Source organism: Balaenoptera musculus, chromosome 3 (assembly GCF_009873245.2).
Source record: "Balaenoptera musculus isolate JJ_BM4_2016_0621 chromosome 3, mBalMus1.pri.v3, whole genome shotgun sequence".
Lineage (NCBI taxonomy): Eukaryota > Metazoa > Chordata > Mammalia > Artiodactyla > Balaenopteridae > Balaenoptera > Balaenoptera musculus.
Window position 1 is genome coordinate 91,875,208 of NC_045787.1, and position 18,365 is coordinate 91,893,572.

The 18,365-nt window shown below is 33.5% G+C and overlaps 1 protein-coding gene across 4 annotated transcripts in view; it reads left to right on the forward strand.

The window, feature by feature from the left end:
* YTHDC2 (YTH domain containing 2) overlaps nucleotides 1–18,365 on the forward strand; it is an 82,147-nt gene that overhangs the window by 36,770 nt on the left and 27,012 nt on the right. For 3 of the 4 annotated variants that reach the window (XM_036847434.1, XM_036847433.1, XM_036847435.1), the window contains exons 18-25: nucleotides 4,675–4,780; nucleotides 6,246–6,365; nucleotides 6,674–6,946; nucleotides 9,446–9,572; nucleotides 10,621–10,826; nucleotides 11,181–11,376; nucleotides 13,401–13,510; nucleotides 14,874–15,166. In XM_036847434.1, coding sequence (XP_036703329.1) covers nucleotides 4,675–4,780; nucleotides 6,246–6,365; nucleotides 6,674–6,946; nucleotides 9,446–9,572; nucleotides 10,621–10,826; nucleotides 11,181–11,376; nucleotides 13,401–13,510; nucleotides 14,874–15,166 — 1,431 coding nt within the window. The remainder of the gene's footprint in view (nucleotides 1–4,674; nucleotides 4,781–6,245; nucleotides 6,366–6,673; nucleotides 6,947–9,445; nucleotides 9,573–10,620; nucleotides 10,827–11,180; nucleotides 11,377–13,400; nucleotides 13,511–14,873; nucleotides 15,167–18,365) is intronic. The other variant, XM_036847436.1, reaches the window with a different exon arrangement.

An 18,365-nucleotide genomic window follows, 5' to 3' on the forward strand; every position in this document is an offset into this window, starting at 1 on the left:
TTTTATATGGAATGAGTTTTCAGAAACTCATATTAATTGAAAAAAGTAAGGTATAAAACATGTATCTAGTATTTTATTGTTCTAAAAAATATCTGTGCATGTGTATGTTTGCATGTATATTTAGACACACATATGTTGTCAAGGCTGAGATAACCATTACAAAACAATGATTGTTGACTCTGAGAAGAAGGATTTGTGGGGCTCTTGGAGGAAGGAGACTTAATTTTTATTTTATATTTTTTGTATTTTTTGTATTTCGGTTATTTACTTTAGCACATACTTGCATTACTTTTTCATTTTTAAAAAGGCAAGATTAAAAAGAGTCATATTTTTCAGTAATTATATGACTGATTTTTCTTGCATTTTAACTAACAAGAAAACATCAGATACTGACTTTAAGAGTGCTGCCTACTGAAGACGGTGGATACATTGATTTCTGTACTTTTTAACTTCATAGAATGCTCTTTGTTGTTGTTATTTGTTGTTGTTATTGTGTCAGTTGTCTTCTTATGACAAGTGTGGCTTGGCACATTGAGCTGGACTTACACCATGTTAATAGTATATTATCAGGGATAAAAATCAGAAATTATAGAAATTTTCTTTGTCATCTTTTTCAACAGATGTTTTTTGGCAGCCTTCACTGTGCAAGTGTTAGGGATGCAATGATGAATAAACTATGGTCTGATGGGTAAAGTTTGAGATGGGGAAATGTTGCAGTCCATCTTGGAATCCAATAAATTAAGCAATTTTAATACTATGTGATCTGCACTGTAACTGGATAATGCTTCTAGAGGAGTTAAGATAGAATCTGAGACAAATATGATTAAATAGGTAATTTGGGAAGGCATTTCTGGCAGAGGGAAAACATTCACAGAGGCCTAAAGGCAAGAGTGACAAAGAAAGTTGTTTGGATGGAGTTTAGTTTAGAGGAGAATAATGAAAAATGAGTGGAAAGAGGTAAGTTGCAGACTGGTCCTTTAGGACCATTTTGTATTTTCTCTCTCTTCTTTTTCTTCTTAATAACATGGTTATAGTATTCTTTCACCTTTTTGAGGAATGAATAGGTAGAGACAAAAATGATGGTAGGAGGACCCCAGTAGGAGACTCTTTTCATTAATCCTGTCATTTACAATAAGGGAGAGATGAGAGTAGCCTGAATTATTATAGTGGTGGTTGAAATAAAGAGAAATATAGGCATACCTCCCCTTACGGCACTTCTCAGATACTGAATTTTTTACAAATTGAAGGTTTATGGCAATCTTGTGCACCCCGTGTTCAACAAGTCTATCAGCACTATTTTTCCAACAGCATGGCTCATTTCTTGTCTCTGTGTCACATTTTGGTAATTCTTGAAATATTTCAAACTTTTTCATTATTATTATATTTGTTATGGTGATCTCTGATCAGTGGTCTTTGATGTTATTATTGTAATTGTTTTGGGGTACCACGAACTGTGCTCGTATAAGAAGGCAAACTTAATCCATAAATATTGTGTGTGTTCTGACTGCTCCACCAATCAGCCATTCCCCATCTCTCTCCTTCTTCTTGGGCTTCCCTATTTCCTGAGACACAGTACTGAAATTAGGCCAATTAATAACCCTACAACGGCACCTAAGTGTTCAAGTAAAAGGAAGAGTCGCACTTCTCTCACTTTAAATCAAAAGCTAGAAGTGAATAAGCTTAGTGAGGAGGGGATGTCAAAAAGTAGGACAGGCTGAAAGCTAGTCCTCTTAGCACCAGTTAACCAGGTTGTGAATGTGGAGGAAAAGTTCTTGAATGAAATAAAAAGTGCTACTCCATTGAACACATGAATGATAAGAAATCGAAACAGCCTTATTGCTGATGTGGAGAAAGTTTTAGTGGTCTGGAAAGAAGATCACAACATTCCCTCAAGCCAAAGCCTAATCCAGAGCAAGGTTCTAACTCTCTTCAATTCTGTGAAGGCTAAGAGAGGTGAGGAAGCTGCAGAAGAAAAGTTTGAAGCTAGCAGAGGTTGTTCCATGGGGTTTAAGGACAGAAGCCAACTCCATAACATAAAAGTGGAGGTGAAGTAGCAAGTGCTGATGTAGAAGCTGCAGCAAGTTATCCAGAAGATTTAGCTAAGGTAATGAGGGTGGCTACACTAAACAGATTTTCCTTGGAAAACAGCCATTTCTTGGAAGAAAATGCCACCTAGGGCAGGCTGACTCTCTTGTTAGGGGCTAATGCAAGTGGTGACTTGAAGTTGAAGCCAGTGCTCATTGACCATTTTAAAAGTCCTAAGATCCTTAAGAATTATGTTAAATTTACTCTGCCTATGCTTTATAAATGGAACAACAAAGCCTGGATGACAGCACATTTGTTTACAACATGGTTTACTGACTATTTTAAGCCCACTGTTGAGGCCTGCTGCTCAGAAAAAGTGACTCCTTTCAAAATACTACTACTCATTGACAATGCACCTGGTCACCCAAGAACTCTAATGGAGATGCGCAACGAGATTAATATTGTTTTCTTGCCTGCTAACACAACATTCATTCTTCAGCCCATAGATCAAAGAGTAACTTCAGCTTTCAAGTCTTATTCGTTAAGAAATACATTTTGTAAGGTTATAATTGCCATAAATAGTGATTCCTCTGATGGATCTGGGCAAAGTAAATTGAAAACCTTCTAGAAAGGATTCACCACTCTAGATGCCATTAGGAACATTTGTGATTCATGGGGAGATGTCAAAATATCAACATTAACAGGAGTTTGGAAGAAGTTGACTCCAACCCTCATGGATAACTTTGAGGGAGGAGGTAACTGCAGATGTGGTGGAAATAGCAGGAGAACTAGAATTAGAAGCAGAGCCTGAAGATGTGACTAAATTGCTGCAATCACATGATGAAACTTTAACAGATGAGGAGTTGCTTTTTATGGATGAGCAAAGAAAGTGGTTTCTTCAGATAGAATCTACTCCTGGTCAAGATGCTGTAAAGATTGTTGAAATGACAACAAAGGATTATATTACATAAACTTAGTTGATAAAGCAGCAGCAGGGTTTGAGAGAATTGACTCTGATTTTGAAAGAAGTTCTGTGGGTAAAATGCTATCCATCCAACAGCATGGCATGCTTCAGGGAAATAGTTTATGAAAGGAAGAGGCCGTTGATGTGGTAAACTTCATTATTGTCTTATTTTAACAAATTGCCACAGCCTGCAGCCTTCAGCTGGTCAGTCAGCAGCCATCAACACTGAGGCATGACTCTCCACCAGCAAAGAGGCTGTGACCTTGAAGTCTCAAATGATGGCTAGCGTTTTTTAATAATAAAGTATTTTTTAAATTAAGGTATGCACATTGTTTATTTAGACATAATTCTATTGCACGCTTAATGTACTCCAGTATAGTGTAAACATAACTTTTCTGTGTACCAGGAAACCAAAACATTCTTGTGATTCACTTTATTGCAATGTTTGCTTTATTGCCATGGTCTGGAACCGAACCTGAAATATCTCTGAGGTGTGCCTGTGAGTAACTAATTCAAGAGATATTCAGGAGAGTAATATTGGTGATTGTATGTCCAGGGGGTGGGGGGTAAGTAATAGAGTGGAATGAAGGATGTCTTACAGGTTTCTACGAAAATTTTGTGGATGGTGGTGCTATTATTGGGGAAAATGTGAAGCGTGGTTATGTGGGGAGAATTAATTTTTGGTTGTGTTGTTTGAGTTGACTGTGGAAAATCCAAGTGGAGCTAGGAGCCTTCTGAAATACAGGTCTAGAATTAGGATAAGAAGACCTAGATGGATGGAATTTGAAGTTAGGATTATTAATATCACTTGAGAGAGAGCAGAATAAGGAGAGCAGAGGGCTAAGGTCTGACCTCAGAGGAACATCAACATTTAAGGACTGGGAAGGATAGAAATCTTTCAGAGGAGGCTGGATAGGTGGGAAAGCTAATGGGTATGTAGTGAGGGAAATATTTGTTGAAGGAAGGAATGGTCCAACAATGTCAGATTTTCTAACTTGTATCACACTGTGTTATAGTTAGGTTTGTCTCTTTGGATTATGAGCTTTGTGAGGATACGTAGGGATATTTCTGTGTCTCTGTCACTTGGCATATTCAGCCTTGCTATTAGCTGATACAGGGACTTTGGATGAAATTAAAAGTGCTTTTCCTCAAGATGTATTTCTAGTGCTTTCCAGAAAATTATGCAAGTCTCTATGACTGTGGGGTAAATGACACTCCCTTAGAGTTGTGTAATGCATAACTTCCACAACTCTGTGTTTAGTGGGCCTAAACACAGTGCTTAGTATCAGCTCTGTAAAATTGATTAAATTTAAATTACCATATATTTATTCATGCCTTATTTTTTACTCACTTTTATTTTTGTGTGTGTGTATATATATATATATATATATATATATATATATATATATATGGTATGTAAATTTTTACCATTGTCTTAGAAGTATTACTTGTCAGGTAGTATTACTTGTCATTCATGAATCTCACTTTATAAATGAAATAATTGAGTCCCACAAATGTGAAGTACCTTTTCAAAGGTTAGGGGATCAGTATCAGAGTAGAGGTTCAGACTCAGATGTCCTGATACTGGTTCATTGTTCTGTCTCCTAAATCATATTGCTTTTACAGTTTCCTTATTATAGTCTTTATTCCTTGTTTGAACCTAAATTTTGTGTTTTAATTTTAAGGGCAGGGCGATGCAGACCTGGAATTTGTTTCCGGCTGTTCAGTAGACTTCGATTCCAGAATATGTTGGAATTTCAGACTCCAGAACTTTTGAGAATGCCATTACAGGTGGAAATTTACTTAACTCTATCTAAAAGGCTATTCTTTGTGGGTGAGGGAGGAGAGGAGGGACCATTTCAACTTATACTGATTGGGCTTTTAAAAAATCAATTTATAAAATAAAATTATAAAATATATAGTATGGAGCGTGGTTATATATAACTAATATTTTTTTCTGTATAAGAAAATTTAACTCAAAAGCCTCCAAAATTTAAAAGAATTACTTGAGTGCATTTGAATTTTAGTATGGTTTATAGATATATTGTTTTTTTAATATAACATTCTAGGAGTCTGTCAACCACATGAGTGTTCACCTTTTAAATTCTCAATGAGAAGTAGAAAACAAATCATTTAAAGTACAAAAGATAATACCAAAATCTCAGTTTAAGATGCTGAGCTTACCTTGGTAGTTTTGGAATTGAGTTCACTGAGATTTCCTGGCCTGTATGAATGGTTTTCCTTTTGGTTTTCTGACTTCATGGAACAGCCAAACACTATGTACTTTCTAGGGAACACTATCAGAAGTGCATTAATTTGATTCTCTGGTGTGCTGAGCTAGATGCTGGCTTCCAAACCTTAAAGAGATACTGGGTCATATTTTTGGCATCCAGGTACCTGGATGACTTCCCACTTCTCCATGCCTGTGTGCCATTTTCTATTCTTCTTAGGATAAAATGCAAAGTTCTTAACAAAAGCCTAAACTGTCTCTCCTGCTTGTGTCTCCAGTTTTAATTTTTTAATTCTTGCCTTTCCTCTTCTCTCTGCTCATACCAGTAGTTTCAATTTCTGAAGCACATTTTGTTCCCTTCTATCTTAGGGCCTTCATATGTGCTATCCCCTCTCCATTGAAACCGCCCCCTTATTCCTTTTCTGTTTAACTCCTAATTAATCTGTACATCTTAATTTAAGTGTCATTTCCTCAGAGAAATTGTCTTTGACTTCCCATGGCTGCCTCCTCCTACTCTTTCTTGAACTTGTGTTTACGTCTTTAGTTCCCTGTATCCTTCATAGCACTTATCCCAGTTGTAATTAAGTAGTTAATTATATAATTATTCTGTTTTTCACACACAGTGAAAATCCATGGGGGCAGTGTCTGCCTATCCTCTTCTTTTTCTCCAACTTGATACGTGGTGCCTGGCATCTAGCAAGCACTTAAATATTTGTTGAATGGATAAAAGATTCTAGAATGTAATATAAAGGGAAAAAAAAGATTTTTGGACAGTGACTGTTATTGTTATATATAAGAACTGTGTGAGGAGACATTGCCCGCAGTTGATGGAGGATGGTTATTAAAATTCTCACACTAAAGTATGAGCCCATCTTTCATAGAAAGACATTGTTCCCTCTGCTGTTCATTTTAATCAGAGACTCTACTAGTCTGTGTTGGGAAACTATAGTTCCCAGGATTTTTTAAAAAGTAAATATCAATTATAAGTGTCAGTATTTCAAAATTATTTGCTGTTCTTATTTACAGGAACTTTGTTTACATACCAAGCTCTTAGCCCCAGTTAATTGTCCTATTGCTGATTTCCTTATGAAAGCTCCTGAACCTCCACCAGCTTTAATTGTAAGAAATGCTGTGCACATGCTTAAGGTTGGTGTCTTAATAGTTTCATTTTACCTGAAATTTAAACCAATTGAGAAGATGTCTTAACTAATTTTGTACCTAAAAAAATTATCTTCATATTATGTATTTTGAATAATACTCTTGTGGTAATTATAGTAACACAGTAGGTATAGTTCATTTTTACGTAATATATTTGAAGCAAAATATATTTTTTATGAGGTACAGTAGCAAAAGAAAATTTATGTTCTTGTATCTTACTTATGGATTTTTAAGTATGTGGTTTCATTAAACAGTTTTTGGTCATGTCAAGTTCTATTTTATATCCTTTTATTTAGACAATAGATGCAATGGATGCATGGGAAGATCTCACTGAACTTGGATATCATTTGGCTGACTTGCCAGTAGAACCACATCTTGGTAAAATGGTCCTGTGTGCTGTGGTGTTAAAGTGTCTGGACCCCATCCTTACAATTGCCTGCACACTAGCCTATCGAGATCCTTTTGTCCTGCCAACGCAGGCCTCTCAAAAACGTGCAGCTATGCTTTGTAGGAAACGTTTCACTGCAGGGACTTTCAGTGACCACATGGCACTTCTCAGAGCATTCCAGGTACTATTATTGTCATTTTATTTTTGAAGTGTTGCTGGTTAAACACATTTCTAGGGTAAGTGTAACAAATTAAAAAATAGATATGATTCTGTTAATTTTGTTTCATTATAAAGTCACATTTTATTAATTGCTCAGAAAAATACCTTCCTAAACTGTTAATATGTTAAAATTATCATGTTTTTCTCTACTTTTTTCTTTCATTTTCTCAGTTTTCTCCTTGTAGAACTATGTATATGTATATTTTTATTTTTATTTATACTTATATGTATATTTCTTTTTTATAAACCCAAATTCCTTATCTTTAATCATATCTTGTTTAGGAATGCTCTAAAATTTTAGTTAAGAAACATTGTATATTATTCAAAGTATATAGAACAAAACTTAGAAGAAAATTATCTTGAATTTAATATCCATTTATTGATTTTTTAGAGTACATTCCTTTCTTGTGTGCTCAAGACACTATGTTAAGAATTTAATTTTATAAAGCAAAATCTAAAAATCACTTAAAAATTTTAAGATAATAATAGTGAAAAATTGAGGAAAGTGATAAACGGGAAAGAAAAGATAAGGATAGTGTGAGCCTGAGTAAAGGAAATGATGTATAATTTAGAAATTCAGCTATGTGGGGGAAGAATATGTTATTTCTTGAAAAGGTAGACATGTTATTTATCCTTCAATTCTCTTGAATGTAGGCTGTATCTATATATTAAAAAATTGTGTTTTTGCAGAAAGTACTCTTTTCCAGGCATACAGGATTTTTCCAATATATACAGTTAAAAAAATAATTGTAAGGTCTTTTGTGGGCATTATTGAATAGTGGTTGATGCATTGCTATTAATTTGGTCTATTAGATACCATATATTATAGTAGATCAGTTGAGTGATTATAACTGGGGGGAGATTTGGAGTAGAATTCCTATCTATTCTTTGTTTTTTCCCCAGCTCCTTCAAAAACAGGGAAGGTAAATTACTGCTTTTGTCTTTCAGTTATATTCCAAAGCAAGAGAACTCATTTTCAAAGAGAGCTCCATTATACTACATATAGGTGATTTCTAGGAATCCCACTTTCCCTTCTCAGACAGATTAGGAGGGTGATATAAAGATTATTTTTAGAGGCCTGGAGTGGCAGTATCTTAGATATAAATGGTATTATGACGGCTTAATTGAAAATCTCCCATACTTCAGTGGAGGAAACTTAGAAGGCACATTTGTAAAGGTAAATATTTTTACATAGCTAGGTATTTAGGTTACCTGATACTTTGTTTTCATTGGGATTTTGTAAACTCAGTTGCTTTCATAGCATTTGAGTATAAATTAAAAATGATAAATTCTATTTGGTCATAAAGTCTTAGATTTTATTTTAAAATTATTCTAAAAAATTAGATGGTATTGACATATAACATTCTATTAGTTTTAGGTGTACAACCTAATGACAGTATTTATATATATTGCGAAATGATCACCACAATAAGTCAACATCCATCACCACACATAGTTAAAAAAATTTTTCTTGTGATGAGAACTTTTAAGGTCTACTCTCTAGTCTGTTAACTAGAGTTGTGATGATTTCACAATACAAACGAATATTGAATCATTATGTTATGCACCTGAAACTAATGTTATATGTCAATTATGTCTCAATAAAAATATTTATTAAACAAATTACTCTCAGGGACTTCCCTGGCGATCCAGTGGTTAAGACTTCACGCTTCCAATGCAGGGGGTGCAGGTGCAACCCCTCATTGGAGAACTAAGATCCTACGTGCTGCTCGGTGGAGCCAAAAAAAAAAAAATTTCTCTCAAATGAACTTTTTACAAAACAGAAATAGAGTCACAGATGTAGAAAACAAACTCATGGTTACCATGGGGGAAAGAGGGAGGGGAGGGATAAATTGGGAGATTGGGATTGACATATACACACTACTATATATAAAATAGATAACTAATAAGAACCTACTGTATAGCACAGGGAACTCTACTCAGTACTCTGTAATGACCTATAGGGGAAAAGAATCTAAAAAAGTGGATATGTGTATATGTATAAGTGATTCATTTTGCTCTGCAACAATAACTAACACAACATTGTAAATCAACTGTACTCCAATAAAAATTAATTAAAAAAATAAATGTTGATGTTGAAAAACGAAAAAAAATTACTCTCTTAGCAACTTTCCAGTATACAGTACAGTGTTTTAAACCATAGTCACCATACTATATATTACATCCCCAGGACTTATTTATTTTATAGTTCAAAGTTTGTACCTTTTGATCCTCTTCACTTATTTCATCCACCCTCCTCACTCCTCTAAGCCCCTGCCTCTTGCAACCATTAATCTGTTCTCTGTATCTATGAGTTTGTTTTTGTTTGTTTTTCATAGTCTTAGATTTTATAAAATAATTAGAAAAAGGAGAATTGACCTTGAGTGGTTATTGTAGTGATTTTCAGTGATTACTTTGCTTCCTAAGAAATGTATCTTGTTATGTAATTATATTTTTATAGGCATGGCAGAAAGCTCGAAGTGATGGGTGGGAGCGAGCCTTTTGTGAAAAGAATTTTCTTTCACAAGCTACTATGGAAATAATCATAGGCATGAGAACTCAGTTGCTTGGTCAACTTAGAGCATCAGGTAAAGTTTTCCTCCAAAGAACCTATTTAAACTACTGAGAGTTGCCTAGACCTTATAGTATTTCTAGTGTTAACTAATGCCATCTTATATTATTTTTATGACATTATCATGTTGTATATCTTATGTTCATGAACTGCTTTGTAGACTTCTGCATGACCTCAGCTTTTGTTTGTTGATTAAAAAAATGATATTGTAGAAGCTATAGTTGAGAAATATATGAATGCTTTTTGATACTGTTGGCAATGAGCAATTTATAATATATTTGTTGGCAAAAATCAATTTAGAGATTGTACTTGTTATATTTTATCACTATTAATAAGTATTTAGCTCTATGAAAGAGAAATTACAAAAATTTAAGTAGATTGATATGAAAGCTGGCCTTTATATTTTTGGAACATAAAACAACTAGTAATCACTTGAAGGCACTTGATTTTTTGTTTTAAAGAGAATGCCAGTTTTGCTATTTCATTTTAGAATTGCTCCTTTGAATTTCTTTTTGAGTGGCATAGTACACTGAGGAAACAGAAGAAAAGTACCTGAGCCTGGATTTATGGAATAGCTGAAGTGCCAAAGTAATATAAGGAATGAACCAGAGGATTTAGAGTTGTCTCAAATATGGGGAAATATGAAGGACTTTTGAAATTCAAGCAAGAATACTTTATATTTACTTGACTTCACTTCCAGGATTAGTTTCTGTCACAACCAAGATGTTATTAATACCATTCAGCAGAATAGTTTAGGTTTTCAGCTATGATTTTAGTATGTTTCTGATAGCAGCTTATGAAGAACTTTATTGCAAGAATATGTCTTTGTTTTTGAAGTCCCTAACTCCTCAATGAATCTTCTGTTTACTTTAGCCTAAGCAAACTTAAACTTTCTTAGAACATTGACTCTATATTTTAAACTTTTCAGAGGAGATTTTATGAATTATTGTGGCATTTGAATCATTAAACTTGTATGGATTATACAATTTTTTGTTAAAAACCCAAATTTAAAAGTATATTTTATGCAATAGAAAAAGTTGGTGTGGTTTCTTTCCTCTTTCTAGGTTTCGTGAGAGCACGAGGTGGTGGTGACATTCGAGATGTTAACACAAATTCTGAGAACTGGGCTGTCGTTAAAGCTGCATTGGTTGCAGGCATGTATCCTCATTTAGTCCATGTGGACAGAGAGAATGTAGTATTGACAGGGCCAAAGGAGAAAAAAGTACGATTTCATCCCACTTCAGTTCTCAGTCAACCTCAATATAAAAAGGTAAAACTTTTTGAATGCTCTTAGGCCTTGAGGTGTAACTAATCTAATTTAGATAGTTGAAGATCAATAAAAAAATGCTCCCAATGCCAACCTGCTTTAAGAAATTAATTAGTTATGTATGTATAATTCAACACTGGAACAATATTTTGGTTGAGTCTTAAAGTTGGAAGAGGTAATGTGTTAAGTAATGAGGACTTTTGTACAAACTACATGAGCAATGACTTGCTTTAATTTTTGTTTGGGTACTAATATACAACATCTATTTTGCTGAGGGACTTCATACATTTTAAAAGTATTACCAGTAAATTAAGTGATAAATTTACTAAACATTTTTAAAATTTATTTTCCTAATAGATTCCTCCAGCTAATGGTCAAGCTGCAGCAATTCAGGCACTGCCCACAGATTGGCTTATTTATGATGAAATGACCAGAGCTCATAGAATAGCTAATATTAGATGTTGTTCAGCAGTGACACCTGTCACTGTATTGATATTTTGTGGACCAGCTAGGTTGGCAAGTAATGCTCTTCAGGAACCTTCATCTTTTCGAGGTAAATATATTATTGAAGGAAATACAAATCTATTTGAAATAAAATTTTTTCTTCTTATTAAACCAAACAAATTTTGAAATTATAAAAATTTATGTGGTAGTAGCTCCCTTTTGATGTATTAAGACTAATTAAAAATTACTGAAGTGTACCACTGTTCTTGAAATTGATTTCTAAGGTAACTTGATATTCATTTGTGCATTTTTGATTAATCTTGTTGATAGTCTGTTTTTTTCTTCCACTTGAATTTAAATGATAGTTTAACATAAAAAACAGGTAATTGATTAACTACCAAATATAAAATAGATAGCTAGTGGGAAGCAGCCGCGTAGCACAGGGAAATCAGCTCCTTGCTTTGTGACCACCTAGAGGGGTGGATAGGAAGGGTGGGAGGGAGACGCAAGATGGAGGGGATATGGGGATATATGTATACATATAGCTGATTCACTTTGTTATACAGCAGAAACTAACACAACAATGTAAAGCAATTATACTCCAATAAAGATGTTAAAAAGAAAAAAAGAAGTAATTGTTTAAAGGAAATGATACCCATAAAAAAAAATCCCACTACCCTTATGCAAACCCTTTTTAATATTATACAATTTTTTCTGTATGTTTACATATTTTAGGTTATTTTACCCATACTGTTTATATTCTGCTATTTTCATTTCACAAAATATAAAAAACATTTTTAATATTTCATATTAATGGCTGGAAAATATTCTATCACATTATAGTGACATAATGCATTTGAAATGTTCCTTTATAGTCGGACATCTTGATTGTTTCCAATTTTTTGCTATTTGGTGATTCAGCAGATATTTATTGGGCAACTATTACATGTCAGTTATTGTGCTAGGAATTGAGGATATAACAGAAAACAAGATATACAAAGTATTTCTGTCTTCAGGAGTTTACATGGTAGTGGGTGTTGACATATAGCAAAAAAGTAAATAACATGTATGGTACTTTGAAGAAAATGAAGAGGGTCTCCTTAAGAGTGACCTACTTTAGAAAGGGACCTTAGACAAGTTGCTCTGAGGAGATGAGATTTAAGCTGAGCTCTAAAGTATGAGAAGAAATCAGCCATGTGAAGATGCAGAAATATGCTCTAGGTAGAAGAAGATGGCGAGGACCAAGATTCTGCACTAGGAAATGATATAGGAACAGACAGAAAGGTTGTATGATTGGGACCACAGTGATCAAGGTGAAAGTGGGATGATCTAAGGTTGAAAGAAAGGCATGGACTTGTAAGGGAAATGCAAGGGTTTTAAGAAGGGAGTACATGGTGTGATTTATGTTCAAAAAAATCATTTTGGCTGTGAGAATGGATTGCTTGAAGGAGCAAGAACGGAAGAGAAGAGGCAAGTAGGAGGCTTTTGCGGTGGCCTTATGATAGATAATGATGGCTCAGAACTACAGTGGTGGCATCTGATATGAAAAGAAGTAGATTTAAAATTATTTTGGATGTACTAGTAACGGCTGGATTGAATGTGGGTGGTGAGTGAAAGGGAGGAATCATTAACTTTTGGGTTTTTGGCTGTGGCAGCTTGTTGAATAATTGGTGCCACTTATTTGAGATTCAGAAAGCTGGGAGGAGCAGGTTGTGTAGGGGAGAAGTCAGGGGTCCTCTTAGACATGTTAAATTTGAGATGGCTACGGAATCCTAAGTAAGATTTTTTCTTTTGGAGTCAGTGGATTTATTATCCATATCTGGAGCTTAGGGAAAAAGTTTGGACTAGCAATACAAATTTGGAAATCATCAGCTTGTAAATGATATTAAAAAGAAGAGGGTTCTTGACAAAATTTGAAAAATTCTGATATTTAGAATTTGAGTAGAGAAATAAACAATGGCCAGATACTGAGTTTTAATTTGTGACCTGTTGTGTTTGGAGAACTCCCCACACAAATTGTTAGTATATCAGGAGGATTTGTGTAAATGTAGAGTATCTATATTGACTTACTTTTTTGTCTGTGATATAAGATAGTAAAAGTGAAATTTTTTTCCTTTCAATATGTGTGAACAGCAGATGGTATTCCTAATGACAGTAGTGATAGTGAAATGGAAGACAGAACTACTGCTAATTTGGCAGCTTTAAAACTTGATGAGTGGCTCAATTTCAAACTAGAGCCAGAGGTAAGTTGCTTTTTAGTAATGTGATAGATTTCTTTTATTCAATTGTATGAAGTGATACACAGTGTGATGAAAATTATATCTTTAAAATTGAGCCCTTAGTATGAGAGAATACAGCTTGTTTTTCAGTTTTCATACATTCTCTGCCATATTGGGGTTTATTCTCTGTAGAGGATTTGAAAAATCTAGGTGTGGCTAAGTATTTGAGCATGGTAATATTTGAATATTTTTGTGTATATAAGAAAATATTGAGTATTGGGTACACAAGAAATCCTTTTATTTTATAAACTCTGTTTATAAGGGAAAGATGTGAGTTCATCCTGTTTTCTCTTTTCATATTTCTCTGGAGTAGGAAAGATGAATGTTTTTTTTCAAATTAAAATTTTTCTTGATAGAGCCTTCCCTTAATTCCATCTTTACTTTTAAAGATCATTCTATATCCTTTTTTGGGACAGTATCAACTGTTAAAAGTCGATACTGGCTAGGTTTACTTTTTTGCCATACATTCATTTATCACTTCAACCTACTGCAGTCTCATTTCCATTCCCATCGATCTTTCACTTCACTGAAACTGTGCTTGCCAAGGTCAATATTGTCTCCTCCAGGTTGTCAAAGCCAGCCTGCTGTCCTTGATAAATTTGACCTTTCTCTCATATTTAGCTATTGTCCATACCCTTCTTTTTATTGATTCTGCCCTTTCCCATTTTTCCTCCTCACCCCTGTCCCAACTTCTTTGACACTAGTTTCTATGACATTACTCTTTCCTGATTCTTCTTCTATCTAGAGAGGTCATTCCTTCTTAGGTTCTTTCACTAACTCTTCTGTATGTGTTTGTGCCTTAAATGTTAGATGTTCTCTAGTAGTCTGTTCTTCTGTCTCTGCACAATCTCTAAGGACCTTACCTCTGTGTGTAGATTTAGTAACCATTTATGCATTGATAACTTCCAGGTACATCTTATCTGTATCTCTAGCTTAGGCTTTTCTCTGGACCTATGAATTCAGCTGCCTTATGGACATCATCATTTGGCAGTAAAATAAAGTATGAATGGAACTAAATGTATTTTTCTTTATTTACCCTGCTGTTACTTTTCCAGTATTAATCACACTCTACCACACATTGTTTACTTTCTCTCTCATTGGGCTGTTTCATTTGATTTTGGGTCTCTAGTGCCTCAAAATGGTAAATAAGAAATTTTATTTCTTTCATGCAATAAAAAGGCTGAAATTGATAGTAAATGATATGAAATGTGAAACGTGTTCTTTGGAAACAGTTTCAGACCTTAACTAATAAACAAATCGTTGTCCTGCAAGTGTGATAGATATTTTGCTTGTATCTATTTGAACTGAAGAAACCATTTTATTATAGGCAGCCAGTTTATTGCTGCAGCTTAGACAGAAGTGGCATAGCTTATTTTTACGCCGAATGAGAGCTCCATCCAAACCTTGGTCTCAAGTTGATGAAGCTACCATAAGAGCAATTATAGCTGTTTTAAGCACTGAAGAACAGTCTGCAGGTTTACAACAACCATCTGGGATTGGCCAAAGGCCAAGGCCTATGTCTTCAGAAGAACTTCCTTTGGCATCATCTTGGAGGTCAAATAATAGTAGGAAAATTTCAGCAGATACTGAATTTTCTGCTGAGTCTACTACTGCAGAAAGGTAAATTTATAACATTTTATCAAAACGAGATATTTTCTCTAGGAAAATAGTTATTTATCATAGAATCACATGCTTTTATAATATTTAAAAATTACTTTCTTATAATCTAAGATACACAAAAAGGTCACAGTAAAATGGGAAGAGTTTCTTACTTTCAAAAGATAATTCTTTCAAGTGTTAGATAATATTAAGGATTTCAAACTCCTGGGGTCTTGAGTTATTTAACAGGGAAATTTTTTGTCAGGAAAAGCTTAAAACGTTTAATTTCCAGAATTTACAAATTTAGGGTCTGAGAAAAAGATAGCAACATTTTTTATTATGTATTTTAGTTGATATATGTCAAGCCATATCTTTCCTAGATACCTCACAACGAGAAGTGTTGGCTGTGGCCATTTAGAAGAACAGCCTCCCCACAAGCCTTACCTAGATATTAATAACACTGACTAGTATTCCTACAGAAAAATACTTTATTCATTCGTTCATACAGGGACACATTGAATGCCTGTTGTTCTTAGTGTGAGGGATATGGCAATGTGTAAGACAGACAAAATCTCTTTCTTCAGAGAGTTTACATTTTATTGAGGGGAGGCATACATATATTAAAAAAGTAAATAAATTTACTTGTCTTGGCAAAATTTTTTAGTTTAGCTAAATTCTTTTATCCTTTCTAGCATTTGGCAATTAGATGTGATTTTTTGTTTATTATATGATTAGTAATAATAATGAGAGCTCTTATATTAAATTATTTATCCAAAAATGTATTTGGTGGTATAATAGTGGTTATAATGAATTGTTGGTCATGACTCAGAAATGTTTCTGGTTGTAAAAATATTTGTTAGAATCAAATTTAAATTTCTTTATATCAGTTAAATTTTTTTTTTTTAAACCAGGTTAGAATTGATAACAGAGACAAAATTCTTGCTTGGAATGCTAGTTTTGGCAGTATGGTAGATAGTCCCTGTGGTAAGAATATGATTTCATTGTTAAAAACCTGAAAATAGGAACAATGGAAACATAAAAGATATGTAGTGCTTATTGTTTTTCAAGGATCAGATGGAGTATATAGTACCTGCCTTCTTTTGATCAGATTTTACTTATCTGAATGAAGCATAAAGGCATGTTATCAGTTAATACTTCAGTTAAAAAGGAATAATACATGGTGGTTTCCAAGTTCTTCATATATTGCATTTTAGGAATAATTCAACCAGTTGCTTAGAAAACCTTCTCATAATATGCGTCCCTGAACCTTTTTCTCTGATGTAGACACTGCCAAGTGAAAGGAAAATAGTAAAAAACACATTTTCTACTTAGACACGCCTCACTTTTTAAAAAGATTGTTCTAAATGTTTACTTGAACAATGATTGTTTAGAATGTGTGAATACATTTGCATAGAAATTATGTGGTAGAGTTATTTATAGACTAATCTGTAAAAAACCTGTTATATTCACAGAGACTTTTTGCACACATATGTGTCTATATACATACATACATACTACACACATACATTTTTAGGGAAAAAAACCTTCATTTTTTTCTTTATAAAAGTAATACATACTCATTTAATAAAATTTGGAAATACAGAAGAAGAAAATCAGAATTATAAAGTGTAATATTAGTTATGCTTTAGAAACTGATTATCTTATAAATTCATTTTTCCACCTGTGATACCAGTGTCTACCATTTTCCTTTCCTTACAAGTTGTAGCCTTGCATTCTTCATTCTCTTGTCTGTTGAACAATGAGATACAGAATTTCATCTGCTTTTAGACTTGTGGTAGCATTAATAGATAAGGCCTGGAATTGATGTAGCTTGGTGAGGAATAGAATGAGGACTCTCAGGAAGATTTATTTTTGAATGGAGAAGTCATAATCTTTCTAGGATTACTTCTTGGAGAAAAGGGATTTATAGTTAGAGTTTTCACGCTAACGTGGCAAGATATAGATTAGATAATTTCTTTTAATAAAAGCATTTTATTGAAACTATTTTTTAAAAGTTTAAGAAGCTATTTAAAAATAGAAGTTGCCCTCATCACAACTTAAAATTAAACCAATTTTTTTATTGTCATTTTCTAAATAATGACTTGCTCATTTACAGAGGATAAACATATCTTTTCTATAAGAAAAATGAGATATAAATGAGTTATCAGAACTCTTTGTTCCTCTTAAATAAAAATTTAGGTTGGAAGGGTTTACACGAATGCTTTGTTTCTACGTGCATGAAATCTTGGGGGGAAGCCAAGTATGAGAGAAAAGCTTAGAATAGAGCACAGAGTCAAAGATCAAATTGAAAACCACAAAAGTAGACATTTAGTTCTATTGAAAACATCATTTTTATTTTAATAAGGTATTATACTCAGTTAAGTTCTGTTACCTAATTTTCAGGTAAATAAAGTACCAGGGAAAGAATTTTAGAGGTGTAACTTGATAATTCATTGAACGTCAATTCACGAGAGGAAAAAAACCCTGAAAAGTTGGTTTTTTACATTTATCAAGTTATTAATTATTCAGATGTTTATTCATTATATATTTTTGTTAATATTTTTAGGCTTTAGCTATTTTATTTATTTGTGAACGAAATAGTATTGGATCTAAGATACTTACTGAAAGAAGCAAATTGTGGGGATAAGCTATTTTAACTTGTTTTGAAGGCAGAATAATTATAATTGCAAGACTCAGTGGAAGTTTATGTACTATTGATGGCTTGGCCTTTTTTGTTTTGTTTATTTATTATAAATATTGCTAAACATAGCAAAGTAAATACGTCATGGTGAATTCCATATTTCAGATTCAGTAGTTTACCAAGATTTTCACCTATTTGCTTTATCTACCCCAATTATTTTTTTCTTGCTTCCTTTTTCTGTTTACATATTTCAAAAATCAGTCTCACACATCATGTCATTTTACCCTTCCGTATTTAAATATGCATCTCTTAAAAATAGAGGCATTTTTCCTACATAATCAAAATCCAATTATCAGTCCCAATAAAATAATCATTTCCCCAATTCTCAAACTATAGATTTATTTGAAACAACATCTAGGGAGGACTCATGCATTGTATTAGCGTGTCTTGTTTCTTGAATCTCTTGTGATCTAGAGCAGTTAGTTCCTCTGTTGACTTTTTTTAGGGAACGAGGTCAGTGGTATTAGATGTACCACATTCTGTATTTGTCTCTTTTTATTGCTATACCCTATGTATTTC